Genomic DNA, 17,774 nt, shown 5'->3' on the forward strand with positions numbered 1-17,774 from the left:
GAACTTCCGTTTGTTCTTCCCGCTCGTGTCGAAAACTGTGGTTCCCTTTGCACTGGCCATGGTATCATCATAAATACGCGCGTAATTCATGGCCTCTTACAACGTGATACACTTGTTCTTGATCTGCAACTTGTACGAATCTGGCAAACCATCCACAAAGAAACCTAACAAGGTCATTGGATCCATCTTTGTGGCTCGAGTCTGCAGATCCGGAAACCTTTGGAGATAAACCTCAAAAGTCAAGTTGAGCTTGGACATATCGAGGGCTTTAAGCTTGCCTACGATATCATAGTCGTCCTCCTTCTTCAGGAACTCCTTTCTGAAGACCCCTTCGAAATCTATCCATGTTACAGGCTTGGGTTGGAGTTCCTTCCACCATAACAAAGCCTTTGCTGACATGAAGCCGGTTGCAAGCTGTATTTTCTTGTCATCTGGGTACGGGTGAAACTGGAAGTGTACTTGCCACTTGTGCAACCAAGTGTCAACAACCTCCTTGGTACGAGACTTCTGATCTCTGGGAAAAGGATCTGGAGTGATGTTCGGACCTAACACTGAAGCCATGGCATCCACATGCGTGAGTGCCTGAACAGTGCTAGTCAGAAGTGTGAGGGTAGTCTGAATCCCGTGGAGTTGCTGCGTCAACCCCGTTTGATTCGCATTAACCTGCTCAAACTTTCCATGAAGAGCAGTGGTGAATTCACTGAAGGCTTTCTTCGTAATCAGATCGTCGTAGAGACCCTGGTCTTCCTCCGCAGGGTAGTCCAAATCCTGGTCTCCACTTGCAACGTTTTTGGAGGCTTTTCCTATTTGTGCAAGACGTATCTGAAAAGGGAAAGCTGCTGCGTTTCATCCATGGGTTAAGTTCTTCTCTCGCTGCAGATGTGAAGGCACATAACCCTCAAACAATTGAGAGGGCAGCTCAGCTTGCAGAAGTATTCGAGCCTAAATATGCTGGCAAGCACACAGAAATGCCATGGGCAGCTCGCATGCTATGGGGTATGACACTGAGTCGAAGCCTAAGTTTGCGGAGTGGACTGACAAGAAATCTGCAACAGCACCATTTCCTCGCTTTCCTACTGTCTCGGGTAGTAAGATGCCGTATGCAAGGTCTTACAGGTATCTTGATGCCAAGCCTGGAGGCAAGCCTACTGCTGGAAATGAGCAGGCTGAGATAAAACAGCATACACGGGCAATAATGGACAGCAGAAAGAAGGCCAGCTTATGTTTTAAATGTGGCAAGAAATGGACTTCTGAGCACAGGAATGTGTGCAAGATGCGCAACAGTGGTATTGCCAAGCTGATCATTGACCTCTCAGATGACGAGGATTTGTTTGATGCATCATGCCCCAGGTTCTTTGGATACATCTCAGGATGAGATGGCAAAATACACATGATGCAGATGAGGCTCCTGACACTAGAGCCACGAAGGGCACTAACTTTCCTTTTGATCCTGGTGGTGCTACTGCGCATGACACTCATGCTTTGCATTCGTATGAGATTTTGCCCACTGGTGGCATGAGAGGCCGTAGGCCAACACTCTTTTCTGTGGAGCACCATGATGCGATACATTTTTATGCACGTGAAAATGCAAGTGGTAATGCTCCTATGAGCGAGGATGAGGTTTGTTGGGATGCCCAGCCAACACTTTATACTATTTCCATGCATGCACTGATGGGTGCTAAAATTGTCGATACTATCAGATTAACAGGGATGATTAATGGCATGATTGTGCATGTGTTGGTGGACAGCGGTAGCACCCACAGTTTTGTTAACAGCAAGACCTTACAGAGGGTGGCACTGATTGCTACTGAGATAGACCATGGGCTGAGAGTAGAAGTGGCCAATGGACAGCATATGATCAGTAGATCTTGTTGCCAAGATGCAAGGATTAAGTTCTCTGATGACTATACATTTGCAGGTGATCTCTTGGCACTTGACATGGGCCCAATAGATGTTGTCCTGGGCTGTGATTGGTTGCAATCACTGGGCAAAATCAGCATGGATTTCAATGCCTTAACACTCAGCTTTGTCCACAGGGATGGATCAGTTACATTGCATGGTATTGCAGCTCCTAAATTGCAGGTCATTTCAGCAAGGCAGTTGGCGAGAGAGCTCAAGAGGGGCAGCGCCATATATGCATTAAATGTGTCAATAACTAAAGAGGGTGGCACTCCCCATGTTGATGATTGTGATATGTAGAGATTGCTCTCAGAGTTTGCAGATGTGTTTGCTGATTTGCGATCACAATTGCCTCCGAGAAGAGATGTAGATTATGCCATAGTTCTGGAACCTGGCAGTAAGCCAATCAATAAGGCTCCATACTGACTCTCTAAGGTGGAACGGGAAGAAGTGGCAACTCAAGTGAAGGACTTACTTCAGAAGAGTTTCATCACTCATAGCACTTCTCCTTTTGCATCCCCTGTGCTCCTGGTGAAAAAGAGGGATGGTTCTTACCGTATATGCATTGACTACAGAGACTTGAATAAGGTCACCATCAAAAACAGGTTTCCCATCCCCAGGACAGATGACCTGTTGGATGAACTCAAGGGTGATCAGTTTTTCACTAAGATTGATTTGAGGTCTGGCTATCATCAGATTAGAATGAAAACTAGGGATGAGCACAAGACAGCCTTTCGCACGGTGAGGGGACTGTATGAGTTCAAGGTGATGCCTTTTGGATTGACCAATGCACCAGCTACCTTCCAGGCACTCATGAACTAGATTTTGCAGCCTCTCCTTTTCAAATATGTGTTGGTATTTTTTGATGACATTTTCATTTACAGCAAGGATAAGTAGGAGCACATCAGACATGTCAAGCAAGTGCTGGAAATTTTGACGTTGCATTAGCTTTATGCTAAAGCCAGCAAATCCACTTTCATGGCAAGTATCTTGGTCACATTGTGAGCAAGGATGGCATTCGAGTGGATCTTGCAAAAGTGAAATGCATTGAGGATTGGTCGCAGCCACGCAACCCTACTCAGTTGAGGGGATTTCTAGGTCTTGCTTCCTTCTACAGGCGCTTTATTCACAAATTTGCTAAGAGGGCAGCCCCTCTGACAGACCTTTTGAAGAAGGATGCTTTTATGTGGTCTACAGATGCACAGCGCAGCTTCGAAGACCTGAAATTCGCCCTCACTCATGCTCCTGTGTTGGTATGCCCTGATTTTTCACGTACTTTCATTGTGGAGGCAGATGCCAGTGGCAAAGGATTAGGGGAAGACAAGAACACGGGGTAATTGCTTTTGAAAGCAGGAAATTGGATGCCAAGGAACTAGATTATCATGTGTATGATGAGGAAATGTTGGCTATCCTCCATGGTTTCGAAAAATGGCACCACTACCTGTATGGTAGCAAAATCAAGGCTAAGACAGATCATAGGACACTCAGGTTTTTCCTTACGCAGCCCAACTTGTCAATGAAGCAGAAGAGGTGGCTGGCTAAGGTTCAGTCTTATGATTTTGACATCGAGTACAGGAAAGGGAAAGAAAACGTGGTTGCAGATGCCTTATCCCATATGTGGGCTTGCAGTTTGTCTGCCATTTCTACCATCTACCAGGAGTGGATTCATGGTATTTAGGAAGAATACATGCAGGATTCTAAGGCAGCTTCCATATTTGTGGAGTTAGAGAGGCCACTGGATGCCCTTCTGCAATTGGCTAAAAAGAATATGCAGGATGCCCAAGCCAAGTAGAAGAAGTGTGCGGATGAACGCAGGAGGTATCTATTTTTTGAAGAAGGGGATTATGTGCACTTACGCCTCCATAAGAACCGTTATGCCTCGCTGAAGGGTAACACCAACACGAAGCTTGCTCACAGGTATTATGGTCCCTACAGGATCATCCGCAAAGTTGGCGAGGTAGCGTATGAGTTGGAGCTACCCAAGACCTCCAGGATTCATAATGTTTTCCATGTGTCCTTGCTGAAGCCATATGTCGGACAGCATGTCTAAGTCCTTCCTGATCTACCACCTATGGATGAGGAGGGCCACATACTCTATGTTCCGGAGCGCATCATGGGTTTCAGGGATCACGTACTCCGAAACAAAGTCTACACCGAGTATCTTATCAAGTGGCAAGGACTCCCTGAGGATGAGAACTCATGGCAGCCAGAGAGCATTGTCTAGGACAACCCCTATCTTCTACCAGGCTGATTATTATTTGATGTTTGCTGCACCTATTTAACAGCCCGCATATGAAATTTTGAGGGCAAAATTCTATGGGAAGGGATGGCTGTAATGAAGGGGAAAAAGAGGCCAAGTTAGAGGCCCTTTAGGGAAAAAATGTGGAGGGACTATATAAGTCTCCATCCATCCCCTACTATGTACTTTTTGATGTGACATCTAATCTATCTACTCTCCCTTTCTCCTTCTTGCCTATGCTCACTCACTCTCTCTCTCTTCCCTACTCCCTCTCAATCTCTCCCTCTCTTTCCTACCCCATTCTCTCTCTCCTACCCTTTCCTCTTCCTCTTCCCCTCTCTCTCTCTCCTGTTTGCTCCTCTATTATCTTAGAGGCACTCAGGATTTAGCCCTCTTCTACGGTGATCAGGGTTCACTTACCATGCATGCCTAAGACTCTCTTCACTGCTTGCCAATGCTGTGAACTGGGCATGTGCATGAATCTGCTGAGCTGAGATACTGCATACCGCAAGTCAGGTCTGGTGTGACATAAATAAATAAGGCATCCAACAGCCTGCTGATAAAGAGTGATATCACATGGTGGGCTCCCATCATGAGTTGAGAATTTGAAGCCAGGGTCCACTGGAGTAGAGATTGGCTTGCAATCCTCAAACTGAAAATGATCAAGGAGCTGTCCAATATACTTGGACTGAGACATCATGATACCCCCCTCAACATGAGCAAACTGAATGCCCAAATAATAATGAAGCCGTCCCATGTCTGACATGTCAAAAATCTGCTGCAAATCAGCCTTGAAAGCTGCAATTTGCTGAGTATCTGGGCCCGTGATAAGCATATCATCCACATATAAAATCAGCACTAAAAAATCAGATCCACTCCCACGGACATAAAGAGTGGGTTCTGTGGGACTATTCTGAAAACCAAGGGATAGTAAGTGTGCATGAATTTTGGCATGTTTGCTGTCCCTCAATGTATCCAGAAGCCATCTGGGAACTTGCCTTTGCTGTCTATTGACAGCTCTTTCTTCAATGACTGCATCATGAGTAATGGGATCATTCTATGCCGGAAGAGTAACCTGCAAATCAGCATGAGGTTGTGGCTGATTATTGCTTAGTGGAGGGCCTGCAGGAGGCTCATGTTGCTGCTCAAAATCCTCTTCTGTTGATGGCAGAGGTAACCAAGATTCAAAGGCATCAAACATGTCAATATCTCGCTTTGCTTTGCAGTCCACAAGAGGAGAAGCTGAATGTTCAGCAAAGATCGCATCTCTACTGACAATAATCTGTTGGAGATAAGTGCACACTAAGTGTACTATTTCCTAGTCTACATTTGTCTAAGTCTAAGTCTAAGTCTAGTCTTTATGTCTTGAGTGTGTGCCATGTGGCACTTCTACAATTATCCCATAAGCACTCTTGCTTTATGTCTTGTACTTTGGCCCATATATTCAATGGGTCACATCATTGTAATCTATCAGTCTAGCTTGTGTCTTGTCTACACTCTTCTCAAGGTATTTCTAGTCTTTCAGTCTTGTTATTTCATTTCCAGTTTCTGTTCTAGTTCTTGCTTCCATATTCCAACATGGTATCAGAGCTAGGTTGATCCCTCTTCTCCCTCTTCTCTCTTCTCAAGTCTGTCTCTTCTCAGATACAGATCTGCCCCCCGCTCAGATCTGCCTCTTCTCTCCCCCGCTGCAGATCTGCCCCTCTTGTCAGATTTCTCCCCTCTTTCTGCCCCGCCATTGCACTCCAGATCTGCGCGACTCTGCTGCGTATATTCCTGCTCCAAATCTCTGCGCCAGATCTGCGCTCCAGATCTGCGCAGCTCAGCCACAGATCTGAGCGCCAGATCTGCTGTCACGCCAGATCTGCGCAACACCTGCTGTCACCGACAGATCTGCGCAGTCTAGCACCCGCTCCTGCTATCCGTACAGCGTCGCCCGTATTTCATACATCATCCGTACGCCACCGCCCGTACTCTGCACGTCATCCGTACATCGGCCGTACTCCGTACTCCGCTCGCCGTACGTACATAGTCAGCTGTCCGTACAACTGTACGGAATCCGTACTTGCACAGACCGACTTCTCCAACTCCATCTTCACGGAGATCTGCATCCTTTTTGCACCTCTACCTCTGCCCGGGATTAAGGTACTGAGCTTTGCCTCTTTCGGTTTGCTGAATAGTCTCTCCTTTTTTTTTGCTGGTTCCTCTTGCTTCGATGGGCTGTCATATGCTATGGCCTTGACAAAGTGGTGAGAGAACCGGCTTCTTGGATCTCTTCCTCTCATTTATTTCTGCAATATTGTAAGGGAATAGACACTGCCCTTGCATCCTAGCAAGAGGTAAGACCTTCCCACATGGCATCTTCCTCTCATTCTCTCATATCTATCGACAAATTCAATGGGTCCAACTTTCATACTTGGCAGATCAAAATCAAGTGCCATCTTATGAAAGAAGGTCTTTGGGACATTGTTCACCGTGCTGCTCCCGAAGGTCCATCTGAGCAAGTTGTTACTGCCAAGAATGACAAAGCCTATGCTATCATATTGCTCGGCCTTGGAGATGATTGCATTCATCACATCTCCGACATACAGTCTGCTCCTCAAGCATGGATCACTTTGGATACCCTTTTTGGAGCCCGATCTAAAAACTCTAAGATTGCACTTATGATCTCATTCTTTGATCTACATATGCAGGAAGGAGCTACTATAGCCTCTCATGTCAATTATCTTCGCAGTCTTATGGTTCAGCTTGCGTCAGTCAAGTCTCCCATCTCCGAAGATATTGCTATTGCTGTGCTTCTCAAAAGCTTACCCGAGTCCTATGTTACTCTTGTCACTACCTTCAAGTATCATAATAATCCTTCTCTTGAGGGTATCATCAATGCTCTCCAAGAGGAAGAAAGAACTCAACAACGAAAGGTAAGAGAAGGACTGTTTCAAGGCTCATCCATGCACCATTTGTGGTCGTGATAATCACCGGGAGAGGGACTGCTACTCCAAAACCTCTACATCAGCTCCTGCATCTACCTCAGCCCATGTTGCTGCAACATCTCCATCAGCTGATCCTGCTGTTCCTTCCTCACATGATGAGAAGTGGGCTTTCTGATTACTTCTATGTCTTGTCTACCACCTTGACAACCGATGATGTAGGTCAAGGGGTTTTAGTGTCTTGGTCTTTCTATTTGTCTACAGTCAGTCTTCTGTCTATCTAGTCTTGTCTGTCTGTCTATTTGTCTATCAATCTGACTGTGTTTTAGATCCATCTTGTTCCTACCCTTGTGGACCCATATGAGGATATCACTTGAGGAGGGGTGTCTCAGGATCTTTTGTCTGTCATGTTTTCTATCTTGTCTCTCAGTCTATCAGTCTTTATGTCTGTCTTCTAGTCTTGTTTTTTCTGTCTTACTCCTAGTGTCCACTTAAGGAGGGTGTTGGAGATAAGTGCACACTAAGTGTACTATTTCCTAGTCTACATTTGTCTAAGTCTAAGTCTAAGTCTAGTCTTTATGTCTTGAGTGTGTGCCATGTGGCACTTCTACAATTATCCCATAAGCACTCTTGCTTTATGTCTTGTACTTTGGCCCATATATTCAATGGGTCACATCATTGTAATCTATCAGTCTAGCTTGTGTCTTGTCTACACTCTTCTCAAGGTATTTCTAGTCTTTCAGTCTTGTTATTTCATTTCCAGTTTCTAGTTCTAGTTCTTGCTTCCATATTCCAACATAATCTTCCCAGTATTTGGTTGATATAACCGATACCCTCTGCTCTCTTGGCTGTAACCAATGAATATGCATTTGATTGCCTTGTCATCAAGCTTATGTCTCAGCTGAGATGGTACATGAACATATGCAAGAGACCCAAAAACTTTCATGTGTGAAAGTGAAGGCTTCCTACCTTTCCATGCTTCATAAGGTGTGATAGTCTTTAATGCCCGTGTAGGTGATCTATTCAGCACATAGTTGGCACACATTACTGCATCAAGCCAAAATTTATTGGGCAAAGACTTGGCCTTAAGCATGCATCTGGCCATCTCCATTGTGGACGTGTTTTTTCTTTCAGAAACAGGATTCTGCTTAGGAGTGTAAGGAGTAGTGCATGAGTGAATAATGCCCCGTGAGGATAGAAATGCATCAAACTCCTTTGACATATACTCACCCCCCCTATCTGTGTTGAGGGTGACAAGCTTGCATCGTGATTCTCATTCATATTCACTTCCTGTAATTGCCTTCTCAAATATGCAACACGAGCTTCATTGCGTATCTGATAGAGAGAAGCCAATTTATCCCAAGCATCCTTTGCTGTCCTGCAAGACCGGATGTGTGGAATAATGATTCTCTTGCATGATAAAGCAATGCATGAATGTGCTTTTGCATCTCTTGCATCCCATCTTGACTGTTCTTGAGTTGGAAGAGCAGCAGCAGGAGTGCTAGAGGAAGAGGCATCAGGAGGAGTACCACCTGCAAAAGGACCAGCAGTAGAAACAACCACTGTAGCATTGGCTGGCCTCAGATCAGCCCCAGAAACAATATTCCAAAAATGCTTTGCAACAAGAATATGTTTCATGAGATAAGACCACATGGGATAGTTGGTGCCATCCAACTTATCATCTTCACGAAGAACTCCAAATAAATCTTGATTGTTCCCAGCCATAGCAATTGTGATAACCTGTAAAAGACGTGAAAAACCAAAAGCCTCAAGGCTATCAGTGCAAAAAAAGCTGGCTGTCCCAAAAATGACAGCAAATATCTGCAAATTTCTGACCCAAATCAAAGGGCAAATGCAGATCTGACCCAAATGTGACTGTGACAGGCAATGTTCACTGCAAAAACAGCGAATTTGGCAAAAGCCCCAAATTTATTGAGGGCAAATAGGCCAAAAAGAGGGCAAATGTAGAAAAGCCCCAAATTTTGCTGAAATTTTGCAAATGTGACCCAATGTATGATAATCTGACCCAATGTTCTGCAAATGTAACTGAATGTCTTGCAATCTGACCCAATGTACTGCAATTTAAACAAGAAATTGCAGACTAAATCCCAAAACTCCAATATTCTTGCAAGAAATTGCAATCAAAGGAGGTGAAAGGAAATGAAAGCCCCAAATTTGCCAATGTCCTGCAGAAGCCCCAAAAGTGCAAATGTTTGTAGATGACTGCAGTGAGACCCAAAAAGGGTTATAGCAAGCAGGAACCAAGAACCTGGTTCAAGCCAATGCCAAAACAAGTACGGAACTTGTAGGTAGAGTCGCATGTGTGAAACTGTATGAAAGATGTACGGTGGTTGTACAGTACAATGTACGGCGATGCAGGTATTGAAGGTATGGTACCACGTACGGCGATGTAGGTACGCTCCCATTTACTTGTAAACTTTGAGGCCCTGTCACTGACTATGTCAGATGGCAAACCATACAGCTTGAACAAGTGGTCCACAAACTCGTGAGCCAACTGAACAGCTGAAATAGTTGTTCTTGTAGGTAAGAATCTAGCCATTTTTGTCAAACGGTCAACTATGACCCAAATAGAGTCATGACCCTTGCGCGTACGAGGTAAACCAGTAATAAAATCCATGGAAATACGTTCCCATTTATTACCTGGAATCTGTAAAGGCTGTAATAAGCCCGCGCTCCTAAGGCGTTCAGCCTTAGTAACTTGACAAACTCGGCAACCTACCACATAGTTCTCTACAAATGCACGCATCTTAGGCCAATAAAAGGTATGCTTCACAAGAGACAGAGTCCTATGTATACCTGGATGTCCCGCACTAGGAGCATCATGACACTCCCAGAGAATCCTGGATTTAAGGTCCAGAACATCAGGCACAGAAATCTTTTCATTCCGGAACAGCAAGCCGTTCCTAATCATCCACTGACCTCCCGCCGCCTGTATCCTAGGTGGCACAATCCCTGAGTCCTGGTCAACCATGGAATTCCCATCCTGGACTCTCTGCCAATAAGAACTGAAATGACTATCAGTTGCGTATAGCCCTCTCAAGGATTGAAATAGGTCGGAAGATATTTCCGTAAATGACAAAGCATTTACAAACTTAACTCGACTTAAGGCATCCGCCACACTATTCAACGAACCCTTACGATAACGTATTTCGAAATCAAAATCCTGCATTAGCTCTGCCCATCTAGCTTTCCTTCCTCTCAAGTCTGATCCATCACACACATACTTAATTGACTGGTGATCAGTCAATACAAGGAACTTTGAACCATACAAGTAGTGTCTCCAAACCTTGAGAGCATACACTACTGCATAAAGTTCCTTCTCAAGTGTGGGCCAACGATACTGAGTGTCGTCTAGCTTCTTACTCTCAAAAGCTACAGGTCTGCCCTCTTGGAATAGAGCTGCCCCAATCGCATAATCACTCGCATCGGCCTCTAAAACATAAGGCCGGGTAGGATCGGGTAATGCAAGAACGGGTGCTTCCTTGATAGATAACTTCAAGGTTTCAAAAGCCTTGTTCATTGCATCATTCCAAGGGATCGGCTGAGTAGACCTGCGTCCACGACCTTTCAATATGTTGGTCAAGGGTACCGTGATTTGTGAATAATCACGGACTGACTTCCGAAGAAATACCGTAAATCCTAGGAAAGAGCGAAGTTGTTTCACAGTCTGAGGGATAGGCCATTCTAAAACCTTCTGGATACGATCCAGATCAATGCTAATACCTTCAGAAGAAATCTTGTGTCCTAAGTAAATGATCTCCTTCATAAAGAAGTCACATTTACTCATCTTGGCATAAAGCTTATGCTGTCTTAGAACAAGTAAGACAACCCGAAGGTGTCCTATATGATCCTCAAGCGTTTTACTATATACCAAGATATCATCTAAGAACACTATAATAAATTTGCCCAGATAATCTCTGAACAAATCGTTCATCATCTGCTGAAAAGTAGCAGGAGCATTGGTCATACCAAAAGGTAATACGAGGAACTCGTAATGACCATACCTAGTCCGGAATGCGGTCCTATCTATGTGTTTAGCATAGATACGGATTTGATGATAACCCGTACGCAAATCAATCTTAGTGAAATACTTCGCTCCGGCCAAACGGTCTATCAAATCATCAGAACGAGGTAAAGGATAGCGATTCTTAATTGTAACTTTATTTAGTCGTTTATAATCTATACACATCCTCCAGGAAGAATCCTTCTTCTTTCTTAAGAGGACAGGTGCACCCCAAGGAGATTTACTTGGGCGGATATAGCCCATATTCAGGTAATCCTGAAGCTGGATAGCTAACTCATCCTCCTCTACTTGGCTCATCCTATACGGTGGTACACTGATAGGTTGAGCCCCTGGGACTAAGTCTATGCGATGATCTACTGCCCTTTCTGGAGGTAAACCTTCCGGCAGTTGAGCTGGAAATACGTCCTTAAAATTATCTAACAACGTTCTCAATTCTCGGTGTTCAAACACACTTAATTCATTTTTGTTAACTACCGAAACAATAAATGAAGAAAGTGGAATCAAAACACACTGATAGACAACATAATGAGAAGTGTTCAATATATTCCGAAGCTGCATCGCAGATACAATAGGCCCCTGAGAAGGGGAAATCTTATCACACTGAATACAAAATTGGGTGTCCTTGTCTACAAAAGAAAGCGTATGCTCCGTCCATCCAATCTGGATATTGTGGGTTTTAAACCACTCTATCCCGATCAGCAAGTCTACATGCTCTAAATGCATAACATAACATGTGAGAGCTCCCATGTAGGCTTGAATCCGGATGGGAAGCGCTTCAACCTTGCGATCCCAAAACTGCTTCCCGGCTGGAAGCTACACCTCGTAGGTGTGGTCGCTAGGTACTGTGGACAGCCCCATCTTCTGCACAAATTTGTAATTAACAAAATTGTGAGAGCTGCCCGGATCAAAGAGAATGTGAACCTGTTGGTCCCTAACTTCTCCATAAACTCGGAAAAGATCATGGGAACCAAACAACGAAGTATTAAAGGTACAATTACAAGAAAGGGGGCAGGTAATGACATTTACTGAAATACCTGTCATCGTAACCTGGTTGGCTCCCTTGGCTGCGGTACGTGGACCTGCCCGGAGCTTGGGTCCTAGCACCAATTTCTGGTTCTTCCGCTTAGGACACTCATTCTTCGTGTGGCCCCGCTCCTCGCAATAAAAACACCGGCCCTCTTTCTTGAGCCTGAGAGTGCGAAGGAAACGGGCCTTACCATTCTTCGCAGGAGTTAAGCTTTTCCTGGAGGCGTTGTCCGTAGACTTCGTCTCCCCAATGCCAGTCGCATGCTGAAAGAACTTGCGTTTGTTCTTTCCGCTGGTCTCGGTAACTGTGGTTGCCTTGGTACCGGCCATGGTATCATCATATATGCGCGCATATGTCATGGCCTCCTGCAATGTTGTGCACTTGTTATTCTTAATTTGTAACTTACAGGAGTCTGGCAAACCATCCACGAAAAAACCTAACAAGGTTACAGGATCCATTTTAGTGGCCCTGGTTTGCAGATCCCTAAATCTTTGAAGATAAACTTCAAAAGTTAAATTCAATTTTGACATATCGAGGGCCTTGAGCTTGCCGACGATATCGTAGTCATCTTCCTTCTTCAGGAACTCCTTCCTGAAGATACCCTCAAATTCTGTCCAAGTGTCAGGCTTAGGCTGGAGTTCTTTCCACCAAAGCAAGGCTTTACCTGACATAAACCCTGCTGCTAGCTGAATCTTTTTCTCATCTGGATAGGGGTGAAATTGGAAGTGTACTTGCCACTTGTGCAACCAAGTGTCAACCACCTCCTTTGTTCTTGATTTTTGGTCACCTGGAAAGGGATCCGGAGTGATATTCGGGCCTAGCACGGAGGCCATGGCATCCACATGCGTGAGTGCCTGAACCGTGCTAGCCAGAAGAGTCAAAGTGGCTTGTATCCCTTGGAGTTGCTGTGTCAACCCCGATTGATTAGCGTTGACCTGCTCAAATTTACCATCCAGAGCAGTCGTGAACTCACTGAAGGCTTTCTTAGTGATCAGGTCGTCATAGAGACCCTGATCATCCTCTCCCACTGGAGTGTAATCTAAGTCCTGCTCTCCCATAGCGAACTCGGGATTCGGAGCATCAGACATGGCTGAAATCTGAATTGATTGCAAACTGAGAGAAATAACTGGGAGAATCGAAGCTGGAAGGAGAAGAGTAGAGGAAAGAAACCGTCCCTCGAAGATGTGACGAAATCAGAGAAGCTGGCTGGAAAAGAGATGCCGTAAACTGACGATCAGCTTGCGTAGGTGATAGTTTCCTTCTGCTGGTCCGCTGCAGGCCGTACAGTACGGAAAATCTGCTGCTGTTGCAGCCGTTTCTTGGAGGCGAATCTCAGGCAGAGGCAGGACGCAGAGCTGCTGCTATTGCAGCCGTATCTAGATGGCGGAACTCTGGTAGGGGCAGGCCTTTCTTGCGCTGTCTAGCTTGAGACTATGGCTGGACTGGAGATCTCGCCAGGCTTTATAGAAGGTAGCGCAGCTATTCTGGAGGCTATGCTTTCTAGGAAAGCCTAGCCACGCTTTCCAGAAAAGCTTGCCTCCCAAAATTGGAGGTTTGAGGCTAAATTTAGCATGCACACCCTCCAGTCTTGGAGGGTCGATGCTTTTTCTGCCCCACCTTCCAAACTTGGAAGGTGGTGCTTTTTTCGTACCTCAGCCACCCCTAGCAGCTACTGGCCGTACCTTGTTCAGCCTGGCGCACCCCCTGCCTGGGCCGAATCCTGCACCAACTGATGGCGCACTCCTCGGCCTCATCTACCAGCGACACCTACCTCTGTGCAGCCCTGACCAGCATCCCGATTCCATCTCCTACCTAACAGCCCTGTTTCGCCTCTCTTCCAATTCTCTCCACACTCTCCTAGCTAAAACTTCACTCCCTCTCTCACTTAGACCCTTCAGCAATTTCGAAATCAAGTCTCTCCTTCTTCCTGCCTTTTCCAGATATCTCTTCACCCCTTCTACCCAGGTAGACAGCAAAAAAAACGCAGCAGGAAATCTCGAATTTTAGGGCATACCTGGAAGAGAAATCCGTCAAATTTCTCGCATCAGAAGGTCCTACCTCAGGAGTTGGCTCTGATACCAACTGACACGTCCCAGCACTCCTGAAACCCCTGATCTACAAAATAACCACACACAACATCAGAACTGAGCAGGCTGCTCACCACCCAACCGTGACATCTACGGGATAAGATCCCGAATCAGAAGATGTCCCCTCCGAGCCACGAGCTGAGCTACTGGCACAAACTCCCAATTAGATCCAAACCAGCCTGGTGTCCCATACCACCAGGTGGCGCTGTGAAGCCCTAGATCTGCCACTGGGCCTTGGGCTACGCTAAGATGCAGGCGCGCGTCCGCGACACAATCCAGGGTCAGACCTAGCACCTGGGAACGAGACTTGCTCCCAACTGCACCCTGAGAACTGAACCCCCTGGGCCTCTTTTATAGACTCGGGCCCCGGCGCCAAAAATAGCGAAGACCTATAAATAGTTCGTACCCTTGCCACTCAACCCGAGAATCAAGCCTGCCTAGCTCTAAGCCTCCCCAGGCTAACTTGAGCTAGTTCTGTGTAACTAGTACACGTCAGATACCAATCCGTGCACATGACATTTTGGCTTTCCAAAATGCGAGCCATTCCTAAGGCTACCCCTAGGGCATGCCAAAAAGGTTGTGGCCGAATAAATGTATGGCAATAGAAGCTTGTAGAAGATAAGTTGTCGATCACGATTCCCAGCACACAGGGCAAGCTGCTTCTAATCTTCAGCAGCATACTGCCAGAGCGCAAGACTCCCCCAAGACTCGAGGTCAAAGTAAAGACCTTTACAGCATATCTGGAAAGTATCGACAATGAAAAGCACTGAAGATACGTTAGCGTCTATTTGCACAATTCTTCCTCTCTCTAGCCTCCTCAGCAGCCTCCTTGGGCTGAGATCCCTGCCAAGATTGACGCTCGACGTTCTTTTAGCTGTGGCTTCGGTGATGGACGATGCCAAGATGGAGAGGTACTTTGTATATATGCGAAAGGTCCTTGAGAACACACAGAAAATGAAGAGCCTACTGGAGTGGCACAACAGCAAGTGGAAGCACGTTACGCATCGGACACACAAAGTTTAAAGCATAACAGCATTACGGGCCAAGTTCCGAGAAGAATCACTATTTGAGACATTGCCATCTCACCTCTGCTGTTTCTTTTTTAATGCTACAAATTAGGGTGTACCCATCTTGCATGTATGCAAATTTTCCTTGTATCTTGGTAGCGTTTACTTCGTCCATGGCTGTTATACTGTGTCACGTCTTGATTGATACAGATTGCATTGTCTTTTCAATGCTCTTTGTGTTTCAAGAATTCAGTCTTGCCTGAGCATCTTTGGATTTGAGTTTTAGGTGACACAATTTTTTCTCCTTTCCGTCACACTCAAACGCCTCCATCCATTGTGGCTCTGTGATATATATGCAGCGTGCTGTGCCCCGAAAGTGTTCATTTAGCACTGTGTCAATGCCTCCTTGTTCTTATTCCCCCACAAGTCTGAGGCCTTTGCCCCTATCCTTTTCTCTTTGAAAGAGGAGCTACCTTCTCTGCCTTTGTGTTTCCCTTTTCATCCAATTTTGTGAAGAGCCACTTGTGTGGTTCAATAGACTTTTCCCCATGTTTGGCTCATCGTTTGTTCTGCCTCTGCCCTCTCATGGTGTTGTACCCCTTGGACCTTTCCCCATCTCTTCTATCTCCTGCATCCATTTCCTCTGCTAAGGCAATAACGTTCTGTATCTATGTACATAGACACACGCACACACACTTGTGCGTGTCTGTGTGTACATACATACATGTATATGTATTATACATATATACATACATATATGTATGTATGTATGTATATGTGTGTGTGCCCCAACAGCTATATGTGTGTGTGTGAGAGAGAGAGAGAGAGAGAGAGAGAGAGAGAGACAGAGACAGAGACTAAATTGGTTGATCTGAACAGGTTTGTACATTGGTGCCTTTGGTCCTTACACATCTGAGGTGGTTCAATTGAGACGTAAGTATGGTCACTGGCATACAGAAAGCGACTCAAGCAAAGACAAAGATAAGCTTGAATTTTTTGAATATGTTGAAGCGGTAAAGCTTACTGGAGACTTAAATGTTCCAGCTGGTCAGGTGTGATTTCTCTCTAGTAATTAATTCTGTATATATTAAGCTTTATCCCCTGTTTGGGTCTGAAGCTTACTTGTTGTGCATGTGTAGGTTACTTTTCGTGCCAAGACAGGCAAAGAAAACAGGTTCTCATACCGAGGTGTCTATCCTGAGGAGCTGGGAGTGGTATGAATTTCTCTGTTTTTTTCCAAATGAAATTAAGAAAGATTGTTGATACAGTTATTAATTGTCACTGTTCACATTTTTAGGTCGCAAGGTATAAAGGTCAGGGCAGACTAGCAGAGCCTGGCTTTAAAAATCCCCAATGGGTTGATGGGGAACTCGTGCTCCTAGATGGGAAGGTAAGGTTGATGCCTAAAAGAGGACGTGAGATTTTCTTTGATTATATCATATACCTGTTTGTGTGATGTTCATGACAAGTGGAATGATGCATTATGCAGGGGATTGGACACACAAATGGTGCAGAGATTGGCTTTGTATATGCTGTTCCTGAGCGGCATTTTCTAGTGCTTTTTAATCGGTTGAAGCTTCAAATCTAATTATAGTGGTTACTAAATTTGAAACCGAGTGCCTGATCCCCCCTCTCCATGATATTTGCTATCATCTGGTAGAAATGGAACCTGCTGTTTGCATATCACAGTTGCCGCTGGCTCTTTATTGATAAGGAAAAGGCAGCTTTCTCTGCTGCATCATATTGGGATGTCAGCATGGTTTGGTGACTGCTATAAGTTTTCCTTGTTATATGAGTTGCACTCACAGTTTCCACTGTTTATGGAGGTATAGTGGGGGTGTTCCATCGATCCTCATTAGTTTCTAATGTCAGGCAAGGTTCAGTGGGGTTCAGGTGATGATTTGAAGAGACACTACATGTCTAGAGATGTCGAGATGATGCTCCAGTTGCAAAGATGTGCTACGACCACAACTGTAAAGTTCTTGTGTGCTCTAGCATATCAAGTAAGGGGCATGTAAGTTTTTATTCAAGTGAGGTGGTGGTTGGTCCTCTACTGTGACTTATTTTTCCACACTTTCCATCAGTGAGGGTGTCTATATGTAGAATGCAATGCCATTCCGGTTGGTGATCGAACTCCTAAGTGGCAAGTTGGACTCTACTCTTGGTGGGGACACTTTTTTCTTTCTTTTGGAATTGAGTTTGTGCAATATCTAAGGATCCAAGTGTGGCCTGGAATCTTAATTCATTTCTTTGCGATGGTTATATATTGATGTGGGATAGTAGAGCAGGTTTGTATATTTTGCTTTTAAACTAAAGATGGTTTCAAGTTCACCTTTATGCTTTAAGAAGTTAGAGTTTTGAGAGCAAAGCCAGCTGTGATGGTTAGTAGTTACTCATTTGTTAATCACCTCAGAGTGTCTTCCAATGCAAAGCCTCAAAATTACATAAGTATACAGGAAAAGCTGGGATGTGCTTTGCTGGACGTACCTTGTTTTTTGGGGAAGAAATAACAGTCAGATGCAGCACTTTTGTTCGGCCATTTC

General features: G+C 45.1%; 1 protein-coding gene across 1 annotated transcript in view; it reads left to right on the plus strand.

The window, feature by feature from the left end:
- Positions 1-17,524, plus strand: part of LOC147888272 (protein EXECUTER 2, chloroplastic-like) — a 55,168-nt gene extending 37,644 nt beyond the window's left edge. The window contains exons 8-11 of the mRNA XM_087393107.1: positions 16,111-16,283; positions 16,371-16,445; positions 16,529-16,621; positions 16,721-17,524. Of these exons, the coding sequence (XP_087249233.1) occupies positions 16,111-16,283; positions 16,371-16,445; positions 16,529-16,621; positions 16,721-16,819 (440 nt within the window). The 3' untranslated portion in view covers positions 16,820-17,524. The remainder of the gene's footprint in view (positions 1-16,110; positions 16,284-16,370; positions 16,446-16,528; positions 16,622-16,720) is intronic.
- Positions 17,525-17,774: the final 250 nt, after the last annotated feature.

This window comes from Dipteris shenzhenensis, chromosome 22, assembly GCF_047967505.1.
Source record: "Dipteris shenzhenensis isolate YYH24624 ecotype China chromosome 22, Dip_SZ_1.0, whole genome shotgun sequence".
NCBI lineage: Eukaryota > Viridiplantae > Streptophyta > Polypodiopsida > Gleicheniales > Dipteridaceae > Dipteris > Dipteris shenzhenensis.